Genomic DNA, 23,086 nt, shown 5'->3' with positions numbered 1-23,086 from the left:
GATGGGACGTCCTCCCCGTGTGTGCGTGGGTTTCCTCCGGGTGCTCCGGTTTCCTCCCACAGTCCAAAGATGTGCGGGTTAGGTGGATTGGCCATGCTAAATTGCCCGTAGTGTCCTAAAAAGTAAGGTTAAGGGGGGGTTGTTGGGTTACGGGTATAGAGTGGATACGTGGGTTTGAGTAGGGTGATCATTGCTCGGCACAACATCGAGGGCCGAAGGGCCTGTTCTGTGCTGTACTGTTCTATGTTATATAATGTCACATGTGAAGGTTGATGTCTAGCTGAGGAACAATATATTACCACACATGAAGTATGGTAATTAGATGAGGAACACACTGCATTGTCAGACATGACGATGTGTTTAGGAACACACTTTATATTGCAACACACAAAGATTGGTGTTTAGATGAGGAACACTCAGCTAAAGATTACTCATAAAAACGATGCAAAGACGAGGAACAAATAAGTGGGTCACAAATGAAGAATGGCACTGAGAAACTGATGATGCCCAAGAAATCATACCACAGCAAATGGGTTTTCTGCTTGCTTCCAGTCTGATGTTTTATACCAGTTAATGCCATGGGCAGAAGTGGAACAGCCTTGCCAGGACAATGCTGTAAAAAGGGGGGCATTTTAGAACGATCACAAGTGGAATAGAAAACAAAACTCTGCATTGATGTTTCGTTAACTCCTTGACCCCTGTGATGACCATGCATTGTTTTTTGAAAGGATGCTAATTTGTTTTTAGTATAAATTGGAATTATTTGCTCCTCTACTGCCCTCTGGTTGTAACCCTGTTGAAAATACAGAGAAGAATCCAGTTTACAGCAATTGCTGTGATTTGTTATGTAGTTGCGACCTGCCGTAAGGTGATACATTTCCTGTTGGGCCTCATGCAGTTGGAGTTTCTGAGTCTGCACAATGTTTAAAAAGTGAGTTTTGCATTTTATATCGTTGTTTTTTTACTTCCCTGCCAGCAATAGCGTTTTTTAATTGTCTTCAGACACCCCATTTTTGTGGGTTTGAACTGGTCTCTTTATTACACTTTGTTTTAATGGTTATTTTCCCATCTGTGGAAATGGTTTAATGCAATGGGTTTAAAATAAAGCTCAGGATTTCTGGGCCGCCCTCTTTTTAACCGTTCGTGTCGGACTTTATCGAGTTATTTCCTGCCTGCCTTCCCAACAAAAACATGCGAATAAGCGTTTTCAGCTGAAAATATGTCTTGATACTTATTTTGTTACCAGATCGCGTATGGCTTAATTTACTGTCATTTTGTTTAAAAAAGATCACATTTCCCAATTTCAAGCAGTAATACAAAAGTAAAATACTGCGGATCCGGCCTTAAATATGAAATGAAAAACATAATGCTGGCAATACTTATGCCTGGCAGCATCTGGAGAGAGCAAGTCGATTGCAGATCATCAGAATAATTAATTTTAATGTTTCTTAATGGATTGATCTGAGAGTTTATTTTTGGGTGTAGCAAAAGAGCCAATGAATCCCAGCACCAGCTAATGTTCATTTGGGTCGCTAATGGCCATGGTAAGGTTGTTACTGAGCCTGTGTTAATGTGCTGGGCATGTGGAATTGCCCAGAGCTGCTCTGCTGATTTTGTCTGGTGATCCCTAAATGGTGTGTGGACAGTGTCAGGCTTGACTGCAAAGTCGTTTGTGCTCAAACCATCTGCTGAAACTCACTGTCTAGCTCATGAATGAAGAAGAACCACTTGAATGAGCTACTGGATAGATGACACTGGCGGCTGTGGAACCTCAGTAAAGTCAGCATCCTTGGCAAAAGACTGAACAATTTTGAAACCGTGTATTGTTGTCCAGTGTTTGTATTTATTTGGCGTGGAGTGTCTATTATGTTTTTGAAAACGTCAGTAGTGACAATGATTTATTTATTTTCTACCTTAACAGATTTGATGAAAAGGAAAATGTTTCAAACTGCATCCAGTTGAAAACATCGGTTATTAAAGGCATTAAGAATCAGTTGGTGGATCAGTTTCCAGTAATTGAGCCATGGTTAAACCAAATCATGCCAAAGAAGGACCCTGTAAAAATAGTAAAATGGTACAATTTAATTTGTTTGCTTTCTAAATGTAAAGAAAATATTTCTCTCCTCCCTCTGTGCCATTCTGTTCAGGAGGTTGGTGATCCATGCAGTCCATACAGAGTCACTGTGCGGGTGGATTGTTTATGTTGCACCTGCCCATTGCATCGCATCTTCAATCACACTCTAACTGCCGTTTAACCCTTTCCAATATTATTTTCCAGACACAACTTTCCCTTGTGACTCTCAAATAATGCTGTTATTTTCCTTATTTCTTTAATTCTTGTGCTAGTTCTCTCATTCTTTTTATCCAATTCATTTTCACAGTAACACCGTAATTCAAAGCAATTCCAGCTTCCTACTTCCTTCATTTTTGAAGTCCAATTTTCATATTCCTATATTGATGACACAAAAATGTAAACTTTTACTAGCAGATTTCATGTTTGCACAGAATCATCTTCACATTATTTCTAAATTTTGTTACAATGTTTGGCATCAAAATGATTGTTTGCAGTAAACTTGGCATTTTAGTATCAATATACTGAAGGAAATATTGCAAGACCACAAGATACGTTCAGATGAAGAAGGCCCTGTGGTCCATTTGATTTCAGCCTTCCGAAATACCAACCAATCATCTCATTACAACATGTTTGTAAAATATAATCTTTATTGTCATAAGTAGGCTTATGTTAACACTGCAATGAAGTTATTGTGAAAAGCCCTTAGTCACCACATTCCGGCGCCTGTTCGGCTACGCCGAGGGATAATTCAGAATGTCCAATTTGCCTCAAGCACTTCTTTCGGGACTTGTGGGGGGACACTGGAGCACGCGGAGGAAACCCACGCAGACACAGGGAGAATGTGCAGACTCTGCACAGACAGTGACCCAAGCCAGGAATCGAACCTGGGACCCTGGTGCTATGCAGCAACAGTGCTGCCCAACGTGTAGCTGTTTTTAAAAATGTATCTAGGCTCTCTGTTAAGGCATGGGGGGACCTATACCGTTGGGATGGTCTCCACCTGAACCGGGCTGGGACCAGTGTTCTGGCGAAAAGAGTAAAAGGGTGGTCAATAGGACTTTAAACTAGAGATTGGGGGGGGAAGGGAAAGTCAGGGAACCAAGAGGTGAAGGAATCAGTGGGAAGCGTAGCTGCTTAGGATTACAAAAAATCACGAAAAAGACAGAGCTCAGGAGAGGTTACGATAGTCCCCATCTCACAAAATATGACAGTGTATGGAAAGGCTCAGTAAACCAAGGTCCACCACACTAAGAAAACAAAAAGGGACAGTCAATAGGGAATTAAAGGTACTATATTTAAATGCCCGCAGTGTACGGAACAAGGTAGATGAGCTTGTGGCCCAGATTGTGACTGGCAGGTATGATGTGGTAGGCATCACAGAGACGTGGTTGCAGGGGGTTCAGGACTGGCAGTTAAACATCCAGGGATTTACAACCTATCGAAAAGACAGCGAGGTGGGTAGAGGGGGTGGGGTTGCCTTGTTAATTAGAAATGAAATTAAATCAATAGCACTAAACGACATAGGGTGAGACGATGTGGAGTCTGTGTGGGTAGAGTTGAGGAACCACAAAGGCAAAAAAACCATAATGGGAGTTATGTACAGGCCTCCTGACAGTGGTCAGGACCAGGGGCACAAAATGCACCACGAAATAGAAAGGGCATGTCAGAAAGGCAAGGTCACAGTGATCCTGGGGGACTTCAATATGCAGGTGGACTGGGTAAATAATGTTGCCAGTGGACCCAAAGAAAGGGAATTAATTGAATGTTTACAGGATGGCTTTTTGGAACAGCTTGTGATGGAGCCCACGAGGGAACAGGCTATTCTGGACTTAGTGTTATGTAATGAGCCAGAATTGATAAAAGATCTTAAAGTAAGGGAACACTTAGGAAGCAGTGATCATAATATGGTAGAATTCAGTCTGCAATTTGAAAGAAAGAAGGTAGAATCAGATGTAAAGGTTTTACAGTTAAATAAAGGTAATTACAGGCGCATGAGGGAGGAACTGACGAAATTCGACTGGAAGCAGAGCCTAGTGGGAAAGACAGTAGAACAGCAATGGCAGGAGTTTCTGGGAGTAATTGAGGACACAGTGCAGAGGTTCATCCCAAAGAAAAGAAAGGTTATCAGAGGGAGGATTAGGCAGCCATGGCTGACAAAGGAAGTCAGGGAATGCATCAAGGCGAAAGAGAGAGCCTATAATGTGGCAAAGAGTAGTGGGAAGTCAGAAGATTGGGAAGGCTACAAAAACAAACAGAGGATAACAAAGAGAGAAATAAGGAAGGAGAGGATCAAATATGAAGGTAGGCTAGCCAGTAACATTAGGAATGATAGTAAAAGTTTCTTTAAATACATTAAAAAGAAACGGGAGGCAAAAGTAGACATTGGGCCGCTCCAAAATGACGCTGGTAATCTAGTGATGGGAGACAAGGAAATAGCTGAGGAACTTAATAAGTACTTTGCGTCAGTCTTCACAGTAGAAGACATGGGTAATATCCCAACAATTCAGGAAAGTCAGGGGTCAGAGTTGAATATGGTTGCCATCAGCAAAGGTAGAAGGTGCTAGAGAAACTAAAAGGTCTGAAAATTGATAAATCTCCGGGCCCAGATGGGCTACATCCTAGAGTTCTAAAGGAGATAGCTGAAGAAATAGTGGAGGCGTTAGTTATGATCTTTCAAAAGTCACTGGAATCAGGGAAAGTCCCAGAGGATTGGAAAATCGCTGTTGTAACTCCCCCTGTTCAAGAAGGGAACAAGAAAAAAGATGGAAAATTATAGGCCAATTAGCCTAACCTCGGTTGTTGGCAAAATTCTAGAATCCATCGTTAAGGATGAGATTCTAAATTCTTGGAAGTGCAGGGTCGGATTAGGACAAGTCAGCATGGATTTAGTAAGGGGAGGTCGTGCCTGACAAACCTGTTAGAGTTCTTTGAAGAGATAACAAATAGGTTAGACCAAGGAGAGCCAATGGATGTTATCTATCTTGACTTCCAAAAGGCCTTTGACAAGGTGCCTCACGGGAGACTGCTGAGTAAAATAAGGGCCCATGGTATTCGAGGCAAGGTACTAACATGGATTGACGATTGGCTGTCAGACAGAAGGCAGAGAGTTGGGATAAAAGGTTCTTTTTCGAAATGACAAGTGGTGTCCCGCAGGGTTCAGTGTTGGGGCCACAGCTGTTCTCTTTATATATTAACGATCTAGATGACGGGACTGGGGGCATTCTGGCCAAGTTTGCCGATGATACAAAGGTAGGTGGAGGGGCAGGTAGTATTGAGGAGGTGGGGAGGCTGCAGAAAGATTTAGACAGTTTAGGAGAATGGTCCAAGAAGTGGCTGCTGAAATTCAACGTGGGCAAGTGCGAGGTCTTGCACTTTGGAAAAAAGAATAGAGGCATGGACTATTTTCTAAACGGTGACAAAATTCATAATGCTAAAGTGCAAAGGGACTTGGGAGTCCTAGTCCAGGATTCTCTAAAGGTAAACTTGCAGGTTGAGTCCGTAATTAAGAAAGCAAATGTAATGTTGTCATTTATCTCAAGAGGCTTGGAATATAAAAGCAGGGATGTACTTCTGAGGCTTTATAAAGCACTAGTTAGGACCCCATTTAGAATACTGTGAGCAATTTTGGGCCCCATACCTCAGGAAGGACATACTGGCACTGGAGTGGGTCCAGCGGAGATTCACATGGATGATCCCAGGAATGGTAGGCCTAACATACGATGAATGTCTGAGGATCGTGGGATTATATTCATTGGAGTTTAGGAGGTTGAGGGGAGATCTAATAGAAACGTACAAGATAATGAATGGCTTGGATAGGATGGACGTAGGGAAGTTGTTTCCATTAGCAGGGGAGACTAGGACGCGGGGGCACAGCCTTAGAATAAAAGGGAGTCACTTTAGAACAGAGATGAGGAGAAATTTCTTCAGCCAGAGAGTGGTAGGTCTGTGGAATTCATTGCCACAGAGGGCGGTGGAGGCCGGGACATTGAGTGTCTTTAAGACAGAAATTGATAAATTCTTGATTTCTCGAGGAATTAAGGGCTATGGGGAGAGAGCGGGTAAATGGAGTTGAAATCAACCATGATTGAATGGTGGAGTGGACTCGATGGGCCGAATGGCCTTACTTCCACTCCTATGTCTTATGGTCTTATGGCTGAACTCCCAAAGGAAAGGTTGTACCAGCTGCCAAAATTATTTTTGTAATTTGTATGTTAAGAGGAAGTTTTCTGAAATCGGGAAGTCATGTCTCAACCAATTGGTGATTTTATATTAAAGTAAACATTTATTAAAATAATTATTAAAATTGTGCTCAAACACAAGAAATGGCTTCATACAGACAGTTAACAGTATTTTAAAACTGTTCAAAAAAGAGCTTAAACTACACCGAGCTAACCTTCCCTTTTCTGATGACAATAGTCCTTGGAGATTTTAAAATCTATAGAATTCCAGTAACTTTTTAAAAATATGGTGTACCCAATTAATTTTTTCCAATTAAGGGACAATTTAGCGTGGCCAATCCACCTACTCTGCACATCTTTGGGTTGTGGGGGTGAAACCCACGCAGACACAGGGAGAATGTGCAAACTCCACACGGACAGTGACCCAGAGCCGGGATCGAACCTGGCACCTCGGCGCCATGAGGCATCAGGGCTAACCCACTGTGCCACCGTGCTGCCCAGAATTCCAGTAACTTTACCACACAATGCCTTGTTGCTCTTGGGGTGTTATCTGATGGCGACAGCAAACTGGTTCTTCAGATCTGGCCATGTCCACACAGTGTCATTTAGCTATTACCAGCCACTTCACTATCTGCTTGGAGATATTACCATCTTCCATGCAGTCTTCTGGGAGAGCTTACCAGCTGCCTCTTGATCGTTTGAGAGATTTTAGCAGCAACATCCTCACACAAGCTTCAATGGTTTCTTAAATGTGTTCCCTCCCTTTGATCACTCTACACTCTACTGTTCCACACAGTGTCTCAGTAGTTCCCTTTTCCCAGAACTGATCAAACGTATTTATTTCTTTTTATAGCCCTTATATGGGTGGTATGTGGCACAGTGGTTAGGACTGGGACTGCGGTGTTGAGGACCCGGGTTCAAATCCCGGCCCTGGGTCACGGTGTGGAGTTTGCACATTCTCCCCATGTCTGCGTGGGTTTCACCCCACAACCCAAAGATGTGCAGGTTAGGTGGATTGGCCACGCTAAATTGTCCCTTAATTGGAAAAACAATAATTGTGTACTCTAAATTAAAAAAAAATTTTTTTTTTAAAGTAAACCCACCCTATCTTTGCCTCACTTACTTCGAATTTTAAAACTTGTATATGTTCCCTATTGAACTAAAACAACCCACATCAAACTACTGTTTTATTGCCTTATAATAATGCTTATTAATCTTCCTCTTGGTTCCTTCTGTTCATTAACATCTCAAAACCACTTCTTCCTCATGTTCAGACCATTGCAGCCTCTTTCTTAATACAATTACACTAGTCCCCTGCTACAGAGGCAGCAGCGGAGGGTTGAAGTTGCTGAACTTGCTTCATTATTATTGGGCTTTGAATGTGGTCAGGGTGCGGCAGTGGTGGGAAGGATAGAGTGGGTTAGAATGGAGGAGGAATCTTGTAAGGCGACTGGTTTGAGAGCTATGGTGACGGCAGCTTTACCAATGGTGAGAATCACGCCGCTGTGTGAGAATCATGGGTTTGAGCGGCGGCCGGGTTGGGGGGGTTGGGGCTGGTCAAGGTGAGGGTCTGTATTTGGAGGAAGGGTTTTATAGTCTGGAGGAGCTAAGAGAGAGGGTAGAGCTGCCGAGGAGGACTGAGTTCAGGTGTCTGCAGGTTCAGGACTTTGCGTGAAAGTTCTGGAGGGGAGTTCCCTCGGTTGCCGGGATACAGCCTGCTGGAGCGACTGCTGCTTTCAGATGTGGAAGTGGAGGGAAGAATTGGGGATATATACAAGTAGCTGGGGGAAGCACGGAGGCGAGTGAGTGGGTAAGATCAAGGAGAAATGAGAAGCAGAGTTGGGAGGGGAGATCGATTGGGGAGTATGGAATGAGCCACTGCGTAGGGTAAACGGGACCTCCTTTTGTGCAAGGATGAGCCTGATGCAGTTTAAGGTGGTGCACAGGGTGCTTATGACTCGGGCGAGAACGAGTGGGTTCTTCCAGGGGGTAGCAGATGAGTGTGAGAGGTGTGGGTGGGGGCTTACACATGTTTTGGGGGTTGCGAGAAATTGGGAAGATTCTGGGCGGTAGTGTTCACTGTTTTAGCCAGGATAGTGGAGGAGGAGGTGGACCCGTACACTTTGGTGGCGATATTTGGGGTTTCAGAGAAGGTGGAGCTCATTGAGAGAAGGAAAGCCGATGTCTTGGCCTTCGTCTCTCTGATTGCCCGGCAGCAAATTTTGCTTTTGCGGGGGGGGGTGGTGGTGTTAAGCGTCTTGGTTGGGTGACCTGTATCCTGTATGACTTTCTACGATTATAGAAGGAAAAGTATGAGTTAAGGGGCTCTTCAGCGGTGTTTAGGAAAGATGGGGGATCTGTGTGACCATGTTTTGATGGGGAGGGGGGTGAAAAGGGGAAAAATCTGTACAGACTGTATGATTGATTGTTGGGAAATATTGTGTGTTTAGTCGCTGTAACCTGTTTTGATACAAGTTTGTAAGAAAATACATTTTAAACAAAAAAAACAAAACATTTACACCAGTCACCCCACCAGCCTGTTTTTCAAGTATATGAGGAATATAAGTGTTATTACCAAAAGACAAATATACTAATTCCTCATTTTCCTGATTCCTCAACATCCTTTCTCGTTCATTAACTGTTGATAGAGCATAGAACATTACAGCGCAGTACAGGCCCTTTGGCCCTCGATGTTGCGCCGTCCTGTGAAACCCCTCTAAAGTCCCTCTACACTATTCCCTTATTGTCTATATGCCTATCCAATGACCATTTGAATGTGTTTAGTGTTGGCAAGTCCACTACTGTTGCAGGCAGGACATTCCACGCCCTTACTACTCTCTTGAGTAAAGAATCTACCTCTGACATCTGTCCTGTATCTATCTCCCCTCAATTTAAAGCTATGTCCTCTCGTGCTGGACATCACCATCCGAGGAAAAAGGCTCTCGATGTCCATCCTATCTAATTCTCTGATCATCTTGTATGCCTCAATTAAGTCACCTCTTAACCTTCTCTCTAACAAAAACAACCTCAAGTCCTTCAGCATTTCCTCATAAGATCTTCCCTCCATACCAGGCAACATCCTTGTAAATCTCCTCTGTACCCTTTCCAATGCTTCCACATCCTTCCTATAATGTGGCGACCAGAACTGCACGCAATACTCCAAATGCGGCCGCACCAGAGTTTTGTACAACTGCAACATGACCTCATGGCTCCGAAACTCAATTCCTCTACCAATAAAAGCTAATACAACGTACGCCTTCTTAACAACCGGCAACTTTCAGGGATCTATGGACATGGACACCGAGATCTCTCTGCTCGTCCACACTACCAAGAATCTTACCATTAGCCCAGTACTCTGTCTTCCTGTTATTCCTTCCAAAATGAATCACCTCACACTTTTCTGCATTAAACTCAATTTGCCACCTGTCAGCCCAGCTCTGCAGCTTATCTATGTCCCTCTGTAACTTGTAACATCCTTCTGCACTGTCCACAACCACCGACTTTAGTGTCATCTGCAAATTTCCTCACCCATCCTTCTGCTCCCTCCTCCAGGTCATTTATAAAAATGACAAACAGCAGCGGCCCCAAAACAGATCCTTGTGGTAAACCACTAGTAACTGGACACCAGTCAGAACATTTCCCATCAACCACCACCCTTTGTCTTCTGATTACCATCTGTATAAATAAATAATTCCTGATATCTGATTTAAGTTATTTCTCTGGCCATGCACTTTACAGTAATATTATGTTTACTTCAAATCCTGTACTTATTTTGTACTTCTATAAGGTCCTCTCTGAGATATTTGTTTTTGAGTCTAAAGATCTATAGCTTGTCAAGCAATTCTTCATGACTCGTGTGTTGCCAGAGATTTACTTTATTGCTGTTCCCTATAATACGTCCATTTTTTTTAATGCTTCCGGTATGTTTTGGGTATTTGGACTGTTCTCCAGGGTGTGATTTGACCTGATGTATGTCTGGAGATGCAAATTCCGGACTTAAGCCAGAATACATTAACACAACACAAGTTTTTCAGGTACAAGTAACATGAGTGTAACTTTCAGTACTTTCTTCTCATCTTGTATAGCTCAGAAGACACAAAATTTGAACGTATAAGATCTATTATTGTACTATTTAGTACAAGTGGGAATATTATCTCTCTCACTATTACACTTTACTGAAATTTGGGTGACAACACAATGCATGCAGGTTACAATGCATGCAGGTTATCATTTAGAATCTACTCACTGAGCAGGGTTTTGGCCATATTGAAATTTTCTAAAGAAGGAAAAAGAGTGGAAAAGAAGTGAAAATGAAATGGATGGATAAATCAGTGCTCTTATTTATAATTATGGAAAATGTTTTACAATATTCATGGACAAAATAAGTCCTGCATATTTAATACTGGCCAGGAGGTAGAAGTGCACTATTTGTGTCCAAATGGCTCCGATTGCATCTTAGATTTTATTATGCTTCAAATGGAAAGTTACCATCAATTTGACTTTGCTGATTCAATATTGTGATTGAAAATGCCATTTTGCTGCTGATTAGAAATGGATTAAGGTGACAGCAAGCATTGCACTATGTCATATAGAAGAGGTTCCTATTTTGGACGCTTCATCAGTATTTCTCCCAGTCAGTGCAGCAGTTGGGATGCTACTGTTGACTTCTTCTGGGCAGAGGAAAGAGAAAATAAGCCAGTGCTTATTTTCAAGGTTGGGATTAATAAGTTTTTAGGGGAATTAAGGGTTACAGAGAGAAGGCAGGAAAGTGGATAGTGAGTGTTAAAAATCGATGATCTTTATTAAATGGTGGGCCAGGCATGAAGGGCTGAATGGCCTACTCCTGTTCCTATTCTTAGGGTATTATACCGTCTAATTAGATATGAAAAGCTTTATGTTGTGGTGTAATAGGGATCTATGGCAGTGCAATTATTTAATGAATATATAAAATGCAATTTTTGGATTTTTTTTCACAATGTTTTCTGAAGGAAAAACTGATTATTTTACAAACCTTTATGTAACATGGGCATGATTTTGTTTTCAATAGAATGATTTTCATGATGCCTGATATTTTATATTCCTATTTTCTGCAGCCATGAACATGTAGAAATCCTAACTGTTAATGGAGAATTGTTGTTCTTCAGACAGAGGGAGGGACCTTTCTACCCCACCTTACGATTACTTCACAAATGTAGGTTTATTGCCGTTAAGTGTATTTGAGGATTGCAAAGTGACAAATTTAACGTTATGGAAATTATTCCATCTTTATCCGATTTTATTATCATTTTTAAAAAGCTGAAGCTTGAGTTATATTATCATGAACAAATGGGTACTACATTACTTTCTACATGGTATTGCATTTTTATAACTTTGATTTTAAGGAATTCGGTCTGAGGTCCCAGGTTCGATCCCAGCTCTGGATCACTGAGGAGTTTTTACATTCTCCCTATGTCTGCGTGGGTTTCGCCTCCACAACCCAAAGATGTGTAGGGTAGGTGGATTGGCTACACAAAATTGCCCCTTAATTGGAAAAAAATAATTGGGCACTCTAAATTTATAAATTTTTAAAAAATAATGCACACTGCTGTCACTGTGCACCGGTGGTGGATGGTGTGAGATGCAAATCCAGTGATGGTGTCAAGTTTCTTGAGTGTTGGAGCAGTACTCATCCAAGCATATGGGGAGTCTTACCTCACACTCCACATTTGTGACTTGCAGATGGTGGACAGGCTTTGAGGAGTCAGGAGCTGAGTTACTCGCACACAATTCCCTAAACCTGACCTGCTCTTGCAGCCATAGTATTTATGTGGCTAATCCAATTACCTTTCTGGTCAATGGTGACAACCCCTCCATTCGCATTCAAGATGGCGCCGGAGCTAGGCGACTCTCTGCGAGCTCTCCCCAACAGATCCACTTTTTACTCCCTTTTCTTCCCATGTACTGAATGATCTGTTGAGCTGCTTGCAGAAAAATACTTTTCACTGTACCTCGGTACATGTGACAATAAACAAATCCAATCCAATCCCCCCAGCCTAATAAGATGCAATTGGTGGGAGGATTCACCTATGCTAATACTGTTGAATATCTTTGGTTAGTTGGTTGAATTATCTCTTGTTGAAGATCACCATTGTCTGGCATTTGTGCAGGGGATGTTCATGAAGCATCCTTCTCCTGTTAGTCGCTTAAATGTCCACCACCGTTCGCAATGGGATGTGTGGCAAGGCTACAGAGCTTTGATCTGATCTGTTGGCCGTGACTTGCCTGGCTCTGACTATAGCAGGGGTGTCCAAACGTTTCACGTGAGAGGCCACATTTCAACTTTTTTGTCACCTGTGGGGCCGACGAGCAAATTTTCAGGAAGATGAGGCAATTCAGCCCTGCAAACCTGTTCTATCATTCTTTTAGATCTTAGCAGATCTGTGCCACAATTTTCTTAACTTGCCTTTAATTCATATCCCATAATGCCCTGTCTTAATTTTTAAAAATGACAGTCTCAGTCTTGAAAGTGCCAAATTCCCCCACAGCATCCACAGACTTTTTGGGGAGTGAGGGCAGCACGGTAGCATTGGAATAGCACAATCACTTCACAGCTCCAGGGTCCCGGGTTCGATTCTGGCTTGGGTCACTGTCTGTGCGGAGTCTGCGCATCCTCCCCGTGTGTGCGTGGGTTTCCTCCGGGTGCTCCGGTTTCCTCCCACAGTCCAAAGATGTGCAGGTTAGGTGGATTGTCCATGATAAATTGCCCTTAGTGTCCAAAATTGCCCTTAGTGTTGGGTGGGGTTACTGGGTTATGGGGATGGGATGGAGGTGTTGACCTTGGGTAGGGTGCTCTTTCCAAGAGCCAGTGCAGACTCGATGGGCCGAATGGCCTCCTTCTGCACTGTAAATTCTATGAGTTCCAGCTTTCCGCTGCCCTTTGTGTGAAAATGTGCTTCCCGATTTCACTCCTGACTAGCCCAGCTGCAATTTTAAAATCATGCCCTGCTGTTCTGGATTCCCGTGACAGAGAAATTAACTTCCCAATCCCGTCAAATCCTTTTGTTTTTAAATCTCTGCACTTGTATATTTGCATCCTATGGTATCCAATCAATTACCGCAATTACAAGGTCAAAGCAGACAAAAATGGAAAAGTGCCATCTTAAATTGATACATAAGTTTTATTTGCCAAGTTCCTTTGGAATGAATTTGTAGTAGATTAGCCTGGAGTACCCAATTAATTTATTCCAATTAAGGGACAATTTAGCATGGCCAATCCACCTAATCTGCACATCTTTGGGTTGCGGGGGTGAAACCCACGCAGACACGGGGAGAATTTGCAAACTCCACACGGACAGTGACCTGTGGCCAGGATCGAATGCGGATTCTCCGCAACGTAGGCAGCTGTGCTCACCACTGCTCCACCGTGCTGCCCCAACCTGGTTTATTTTTAATAATATATGTGCAAGCATGTCTTGAGGTATATATTTTGTGACTATCAGTAATTGGGCTCTAATGAAAATGTTTAATTTTGAAATTTTTTGTGGAAATATAATGTTATCGATCTCCAATTCTTCATCACAGATCCCACTATCTTGCCACATCAACAGGTTGATAAAGGGGCCATCAAGTTTGTGCTCAGTGGGGCCAATATCATGTGCCCTGGTCTAACTTCCGCTGGAGCTAAGCTTCACCCAGCTGACACTGACACTATAGTTGTATCCTTGATGTGACTCATTTATTTACCAGGATTGTTTTTCATCAAATAAAGAGCATTTATTTTTAACAGGAAGGCTGATTCTTGCGGGTAAATGTGTTGCAGATTGAATTGTTTTATTATCTTATAATCTTCATAGCAATTTTCTATTTAATGTGATATGATATTAGTCTTTGAAGAAGTTGTAATATATGGGGTAATACTTAGAGTGAAATACGTTAAGGTATGATGCTCTCCATTACTTCACCTACGTGAACATTAGTTCTATATCAAACTTAAAGATGTATGTTGACTCGTGATTGATTTTGAGAGTTAAAACAGAGCAGCCAAACTTTGTCCCCATCTGATGTTCATTCATGCATTTTGCAGCATGTTGATTTGATAGCAATTGGAAGCCTGAAATCTAGTTGTTCTTTCTCTCGCTATCTCAGGGGCACTGAAGTCAGTTGTAGTGTAACGGCTGCCTGGCTGAGAGCAAGTAAACTTTATTAATTAATCAAAAAATTGTAAATTAAGCGAAGCAAAGCTGATGGGACTCCTCATAATCCAGGAAATAAAATAGCCTTTTTAAAATCCCAAATGTGCAAACTGTATTTTGCTATTGAAAAGAACAAGAAACATTGCTTAATGCACAAAGTCAACATTTTCTTAAAAAATCTGAGGGCGGCACGGTCGTGTGGTGGTTAGCACTGCTTCCTCACGGTGCCAAGGACCCGGGTTTGATCCCAGTGACTGCACGGGTCTCACCCCCACAACCAAAATATGTGCAGGTTAAGTGAATGGGCCTTGCTAAATTGCTCCTTAATTGGAAAAATACAATTGGGTACTCTCAATTTGAAAAAAAGTCTTGCATCTCCTGTCAACATATTCCATTATAAATTTAGTCCCATTACTGATTTTATTTGGGGGGGGGGGGGGGGGGGAAGGGGGAAGAAGAGAGAGAAGAGGGGTAATTACCTAAGAAATTGATGCTTCTTGTTATCTTCATCATTGATGCTTGTTGAAACATTGCTACCTTCCTCTTTTCATTGCTTTTCTTTTCTGCCCGACCTGGGCAGGACACTTGTTCCCCATACTTTGAGAATTAATCCATGGGGGAGTTATGTTACAGAAATTAGGTCTTGAGTGAATTTAAACTTGGTTAATTGGGAATTGGGTATCTCCTTATTAGGAAAAGACAAATATTGACAAATGTATTTCATATAATTTTATTCAAACATTTTATTTTTCTATTTGAGAGAAAAAAAAATTATTCGTCATGGGATGTGGGTGTCATGTTGCTGGCTAGACCAGCATTTCTTAAGACTGTTCTTTTTTTTCTGTCAGTTATTGTCGTATGGTACTCTTTTTTTTTGGTATCTGAAAGTTTCCTTAACTGAATATTCTTAAGGCTATAATGGCAGAAGGCAAGCAACATGCCCTCTCTGTGGGAGTTATGAAGATGCCAGCAGATAAAATGTAAATATTTATTTCCTTTGGTGTTTTATGGTTTTAAGGACAGTTGAATCATGCAGTGGCCTTTCATCCTTGGGATCCAGCTGCAGCTGATGGGGAAGATCACAAAATGGGCGGGTTTGCAAGCCTCAATCTAGTTCCTGGTAGGTATGTGCCAGGAAACAAAAGGGTGTCTTCAATTACATACATATTACAATCTCACTTAGAGACTGTAGGATGTCAACGTGGCACACCGTGAAGGATGTTCTGCTGAGGTGAGAATTGAGTCATGGGGGACATTTTAACCTGTGGGTCAGGTAGGAGATTTTAAAAATATGAAATCCTGATCCAAATATCCTTCCAAACCCTACCTCCAGTCTCAACAATAAGTGGAGGTCAGGTGAACAACCAACCAATCCATTCTAGGTAAGAGACTGGCATATCAATAATGAGGTTAGGGCAGCACGGTGGCCTAGTGGTTAGCACAACCGCCTCACGGCGCTGAGGTCCCAGGTTCGATCCCGGCTCTGGGTCACTGTCCGTGTGGAGTTTGCACATTCTCCCCGTGTTTGTGTGGGTTTCGCCCCCACAACCCAAAAACGTGCAGAGTAGGTGGATTGGCCACGCTAAATTGCCCCTTAATTGGAAAAAATAATTGGGTAATCTAAATTTATAAAAAAAAAAAAAAAAAATGAGGTTGCATGCCTCTATTGTTATTCCTCATTTGAAATTTCAGACACCTCGACCAGTTTATTAATCAAAAATTTTACCCAGGTATCTTTATTGATGAGGCGAACAAAGGACAACACAAGTGTAAAATTCAATCAAAACTATTAAACAAACAAAATCAGTTTACCCCAAAATATTGCAAAACGGTTCCAAGATATTTAATACCCGTGCTGAGTAACTCGCTTGCGCAGCTGGTCCAATTCTCTGTGTCTCAGTTTCCTCAGCCTTTGTTGCGAAGGTGGGTCTTGTATCCTGCTTCCTTCCGCCTCTGCTCAGATGTCTCGATTCCCTCTGCAACACCTCTTCGCTGCTGGAAGGTTCAGGGGTTTGATTCTTATATCCCTCCCCGTGCCTTTCCAGAATGTTTTCCGGCCCCCAGCCGTTGAGGTCATAGGGTGGGAGTGGCACCACCCTATAGAGTTACTAATGGCCACCCAGCAGAACATTGGGGTCCATTTCCTGGTGCTTTGTTTGTGTGTGACTGTGTCTATTCAGAACAATCGATCTATGAATAGAACTGATTATCTGTTGATGGGCGATTGATTTCATCAACAATATGAATAGAGCCAATTGTCTCTTGATGGGGCAGGCCCAGACATGCCCTGGCAGCTTGTCTGAGTTTGTACTGAAATTTGGCTAAGTTTGAATTCCCATCAGGCTGTTTGCTGGAGCTGACTGTGGCTTGATTTAATGTCCAATTTTTAAATTTAAACTGTGTCATGTGAGAGTACCTTTAAGAATTGGGTGTTTATAAATGGGTGTGTATATAAATATCTGTAGTGAGAGTAACTTGACGAAATGGGTGTTTACTACTGCAGTGATGTCGGAGTGGGTGGAGCTGGGCTGTCTGTCAGCTTTTTACTTTTGTTTTAGGCTGTTTGCTGCAGGGTGTGTTTTGGTTTCGTTTTCAGCATTGGAGCTGAAGCCAGAGCAAGCAGGTGTACTGCTGTTCTCTCTACCATCAAAAGACTATCTCTGGATCATTTGGTGAATTCAGAATTATAAATATTCTCAGTAGTGAAGTTAAGCCTAATGTCTTTCTGTTTTGAAGGTTTTAAGTCTTATGGATGTTAAAAGGACAGCTTAATCGTGGATGTTAAAAGGACAGCGTAATCATTACTTAGTGTTGTATTCTTTGGGGATTGTATTTGAATTGACGGTTGCTAAGATGTTCACTATGTTCCAAAAAGGTTAACTTGAGTTCATAGAATAAACATTGTTTTGTTTTTTAAATTACTTTTCCATTTCTGCTGTACCACACCTGTGGAGTGGGCCGTGTGCTCTCCATACCACAATCTATTAAAAGTTGTGGGTCAGGTGAACTCCATGATGCATTTTGGGGTTCTCTAAACCCTGGCCCATAACAACTGTCCGCTTTTATCGGGCCTAAAATTCAGGCCATTGCAGATTACCACACGGGTGAGGATTGTAGGATCCAGGAACCTCGTGCCTTTTCACTTCCTCACCTTCCGCATTGGCGGCGGGTGGCACGGTGGCTTGGTGGTTAGCACTGCTGCCTCATGGCGTCAAGCACCCGGGTTTGATCCCTGTCCTGGGTCACTGTCTGTGTGGAGTTTGCACATTCTTACCGTGTCTGTGTGTGTCCCACCCCCACAACCTGAAGATGTGCAGAGTAGGTTTATTGTCATGCTAAATTGCTTCTTAATTTAAAAATTTTTTTTTTTTTTTTTTTGAAGACTTTGGGGGCACAGGTCTAACTGGCACTGCATCCTTGATCGAACTTCACCCTGCCCAATTTGAAACCAGGTTAAAACTCCATAGTATGCCACCCTGATTCCTGGGTAACCCGTATCAAATTTACTCCCCCACAGACTGTGAATTAGTAAAGTTAAGATCCAGCCTATGCTGTTGCAGTCAAGAAGGGGTCTCCGCATTCATATTTAAACATTACTTTTTGATTAATGAAATACATGAATAGGATGTGAATAGAGGGATACGGGCCCCGGAAGTGTAGAAGATTTTAGTTTAGACGGGCAGCATGGTCGGCGCAGGCTTGGAGGACCGAAGGGACTTTTCCTGTGCTGTACTTTTCTTCTTTGTTCTCTGCTATCCCCAACAGCAAAGGGGATAACTGAAAGTCCGAGTAAAGAGATTTTAATTGCATCAATTGAAACTGGATTCATTATTGGAAGTCTGAAATGATTGAATAACACAGTGATCCACCGTCCCATATTATTAGTTTCCTTTTTTACAAAACAGCGTGGAATTTTGAAAAGTTAGCACTGTTCAGAAAGTTTTCTGTTCCACTTGATTATTCAGCCAGGGAGAATGGCTGTTGATTTAACAAAGAAAATTACAGCACAGGAACAGGCCCTTCTGCCCTCCCAGCCTGCACCGATTCAGATCCTTTATCTAAACCTGTCTTCTATTTTCCAAGGTCTACTTCCCTCTACTTAAGTGCATGCTGAGTTGACATAACCGGGTTATGATTTTTTTTTTTGTTCTTTAATGGGATTGGGCATTGCTGGCAAGGCCAGAATTTATTGCCCATCCCTAATTGCCTTAGCGTGCCACTGCCTTGAGCTGCTGCAGTCTCTGTTGGTGTAGGTACATCCACAGTGCTATTGAGAACGCAGTTCCAGGATTTTGACCCAGTGACAGTGAAGGAATGGCAGTGTTAGACCAAAGAACAATACAGCACAGGAACAGGCCCTTCGGCCCTCCAAGCCTGCGCCGACTATGGTACCTGCCTAAACTAAGACCGTCTGCACTTATGGAGTCCGTATCCTTTCATTCCTACCCTATTCATATATTTGTCCAGATGCCCCTTAAATGCTGCTATCGTACCTGCTCCCACCACCTCCCCAGGTAGCGCATTCCATATATTTACCACACTTTGTGTAAAATAAAACTTGCCTTGCACATCTGTTCTAAACTTTTCCCCACACCGTTTAAACCCATGTCCCCTAGTACTTGACCGTCCTTCTCTAGGAAAGAGCATCTGACTATCCACTCTGTCCATGCCACTCATAATCTTGTAGACCTCAATCAGGTTACCTCTCAACCTCCGCTGTTCCAGTGAGAACAGACAAAGTTTATCTAACCTCTCCTCATAGCTAATGCCCTCCATATCAGGCAACACCACAGTAACCACTATGCCACACTTGTATGGAATGCGCTACCTGTGGAGGTGGTGGGAGCAGGTACGATAGCAGCATTTAAGGGGCATCTGGACAAATGTATGAATAGGGTGGGAATAAAAGGATACCGACTCCATAAGTGCAGACAGTCTTAGTTTAGGCAGGTACCATAGTTGTCGCAGGCTTGGAGGGCCGAAGGGCCTGTTCCTATGCTGTATTGTTCTTTGGTACACTGCTCAAAGCATCCACATCCTTCTAGTAGTGTAGCGCCCAGAATTGTACACACTATTCCAAATGAGGCCTAACTAAGATCCTGCACAGCTGCAACATGACTTGCCAATTTTTATATTCAATGCCCTGACCGATGGAGGCCCTCATGCCGTATGCCTCGTTATCCACATGCGTTGCCACTTCCAGTGATCGGTGGACATGCGTGCCCAGACCTCTGTCTGTCAATACTCGCAAGAGTTCGACCATTTACTGTGTAGTTCCTACCTTCCAAAATGCATTACCTCACACTTATCCGGATTAAACTCCACCTGCCATTTCTCCACCCAACATTCCAACCAGTTTATATCTTGCTGCATCCTTTAACAATCCTCTTCACTATCCGCAACTGTACCAATTTTTGTGTAATTTTCGAACTTACTAATCAGACCAGCTACATTTTCTTCCATATCATTTATATGCACTACAAACACTGGAATATCTAGTCACAGCCGTCCATTCAGAAAAGCACACTTCTACTGCTGCCCTCTCTTCTGTGTCCAATATTTTTAATTTTTTTAAATTTAATTTTTTCCAATTAAGAGGTAATTTAGCGTGACCAATCCACCTACCCTGCACATCTTTGGGTTGTGGGGGCGAAACCCACGCAAACACGGGGAGAATGTGCAAACTCCACACAGACAGTGACCCAGAGCTGGGATTGAACCTGGGACCTGGGTGCTGTGAGGCAGCAGTGCTAACCACTGTGCCACCGTGCTGCCCCTTCTGTGTCCAATATTGACCCATGTCAAAATGGTTTGTGGCTTGGCAGGGAACTTGCAGATGGTAACATTTCTGTGCATCTGCTGTCCTTGTCCTTGGTGGTGCAGAGGTCACGGATTTGGAAAGTGCTGTTGAAGGATCTTTGGTGAGTTACTGCAATGCATTTTGAGGATGGTGTACACTGCTGCCACTGCACATTGTTGATGGAGGGGTCATTAAGGTGGTGGATGGAGTACCAAATAAGTGGGCTGCTTTGTCCTGGATGGTGTTGAGCATCTGAAATGTTGTTGGAGCTGCACTCATCCAATCAAGTGGAGAGTATTCCATTTTACCCCTGATTTGAGTCTTATAGCTGGTGGACAGGCTTTGGGGAGTCAGAAGGTTAGTTACTCGTTGCAGAATTCACAGCTTCTGATCTGTTCTTCTTTTGTTTCCACATATTAATTGACAGCTGATAGTGAGGTTTCTTTAGACTGATTTCCAAAGCTTCCCATCAACACGGAGAAACAAACTGTAATGATCCCTTATTCCTTTGGAGAGACGTGCCATAGAATGCCACCAACGATAATGTTGACTAGCTTATATGTCCTCAAAGTCGATCAGATGAACTGTCAGTAGTTATGGGACAGACTGATTAAAACTTTTTTTGGCTTGCCTACGTCACTGCCCTTGAAAAGTAATTAATTGTGTGTAAAAGTTTGATTAATAAAATGCTTATAAATGCAGGAATTTGTATACATGTCATCCCAGGAAATCTGGTTTTCAGAATTTTGGTGGACTTGCGCTTCAGTGAAACCTACTGACTAACTTGGGGCGATTTGTAAACAGATCACTGAAAACGTCATTGAAGTTGATTTTTGGTATTAATCATGACAGCATTATAATTAATTCCACTGGCTGGTTGTTATGTGGGTTGGATTGAAAGCAACTGCTGCTCAAAATTATATCTTTTTAATATGGATTAAATAAATTTTGTTCATATACAAATGGTCAAATTCATTTTGATTTTGTTTACTTTGTGTCCGCAGTGAACAGGTCAACAAAGGTATTGGAATTGAGAACATGCATTACTTAAATGATGGTCTTTGGCACATGAAGACATACAAGTAACACAAATAGCAGCAATTTGAGAGATCTGCTCGAAGGGGAAAATGGACAGACTCGGCTGCAAGACACGCAGACATTGGCAGTGTTGGAATTTAAGAGTTGTATTTTTTATTTTGCTTTGTGTAAAACCCAACACTGAGAGTTGGGAGAAGAAAATTATTTTGTGTTGCATCTGTCTTGGATTTATCTCTCCTATTTAAACCTGTCCAAATTACAAAAGGATTGTAATCACATCAAAATATGCAGCAAAAACAATTGGCAACAACTTGACTTAAAATTAAGTATCACAATGTAGATGAATTTACCTTGTGCAGTGGGTTTGTACAAACATGGTGCATAGTTGATTTCAAAATATGTTCATTAAATTACTACCCAAGATTATTATTCAATGTCATCACATTTTTGTAATTCCACAATTGGAGAGCCTCTTTACATTTTTAGGCTTTATCTGGGTATTTCTCTTGTGCTGTGTGGTAAATTCTTCACTCCAAGCAAACTGATGTGTTATTTTACCCGCATGATATTTGCTAGTGTAATATTAAAAGTAGTTGGAAAAATAAACATTTGTTAATATTTAAGATGAATGGATCTATACTTCAGCAAGCGGCAGAATAAACATAGTTTAAGGCTATGCAATCGATTCATTTAATATACTGGGTAGAAAATAGCTCTAGATAATACACTCGCTCTCTCCTTTTAACTGAACTCCTTCACTATCACTACTTGCTTGGGTTTAAAAAAATAAGGCGCTGCACCAATTTGCTCATGATGCTAGATCTGGATTTTTCTCCATCTGAGTCATTGAGCAATCTTAAATTTTCCATTCCCAATACCTTTATTCCGATTTCACTAAACTCTTGTTTTGTCAAATGATTCGCTGTTACTTTCAGCATTTCTTTCTTGTGGGATCTTTTGTATCCCTCAGAACAACCTTAAACATTGTAAACATTATCTGACAAAAAGACACTGACCCGATTAGGAGATATTAGGGCATTTGAGCAAAACTTGGGAAGTGGTAGGATTAAAGGAGTGCCTTTACGTGGAGTTGGTGGTGTAGCGTTTCAGGGAAGGAATTTCAGAGCTTGGGGCCTGGACAGCTGAAGTCACGGACACCAATGCTGGAGCAATTAAAATAGACCAGAACTAGAGGAGCTGAGAGGCTTCAGAGGATTGTAATGGTAGAGCAGATTACAAAAATATGTGCTCGGGCATGGAGGGATTCAAACACAACAATGAGAATTTTAACATCGAGTCATTGCCTGACCAGGAACCAATGTAGATTAATAAGCACCATTACAATGGATGAACAGGGGTTGGTGCCAGTTAGGATATAGGCAGCAGACTTTTGGAATATTTGCACTATAGGCATTTCTCAAGTTGGCTTCGTGTACCATCTTGTTCAAAAGTATACAAACCTATATATCTATATGTTTACTTAAAATTTGACACCAGCTAATATTCAATTAATTATAAAGAAATAACTAAGGTAGAAATCAGTTGAACCCTATTCATTGTTTTTATTTATTTAAGCCTTGTCCCGCCAATTTAAAATGACCCTCTTGTTTTCACCTGTGCTTATGCAGTTGCTTGTACTTGGACTTTTCCTTTTCCCTTTCAGCAGTCTGTGTATTAGTCGTATTCTATCAATGCTGACTTTCCCATGCTGCCAACTGAGCTATTTCTATTTTTAACTTGTAAAAGATCAGCTTCCTTATCAACCCGGTATTTTTAAAATCAAGAATAATTAGTCCTGTTCCTTAAACATCCCTCATCTCCCTTT

At 42.0% G+C, this 23,086-nt stretch overlaps 1 protein-coding gene across 1 annotated transcript; it reads left to right on the top strand.

The window, feature by feature from the left end:
* The first annotated feature begins 834 nt into the window (after positions 1-834).
* Positions 835-21,884, top strand: mcts1 (MCTS1 re-initiation and release factor). Its single transcript, XM_038775527.1, has 6 exons — positions 835-931; positions 1,922-2,074; positions 11,346-11,443; positions 13,813-13,946; positions 15,336-15,403; positions 21,228-21,884. Exons 1-6 carry the CDS (start codon positions 921-923, stop codon positions 21,307-21,309), a joined length of 546 nt encoding a protein of 181 aa, XP_038631455.1. The 5' UTR covers positions 835-920; the 3' UTR covers positions 21,310-21,884.
* Positions 21,885-23,086: the final 1,202 nt, after the last annotated feature.

The sequence above is a fragment of the Scyliorhinus canicula genome, chromosome 17 (genome assembly GCF_902713615.1).
Source record: "Scyliorhinus canicula chromosome 17, sScyCan1.1, whole genome shotgun sequence".
NCBI classification, from domain to species: Eukaryota; Metazoa; Chordata; class Chondrichthyes; order Carcharhiniformes; family Scyliorhinidae; genus Scyliorhinus; species Scyliorhinus canicula.
The sequence above is the reverse complement of the archived record's forward strand: the minus strand, read 5'-3'. Positions and strand labels throughout refer to the sequence as shown.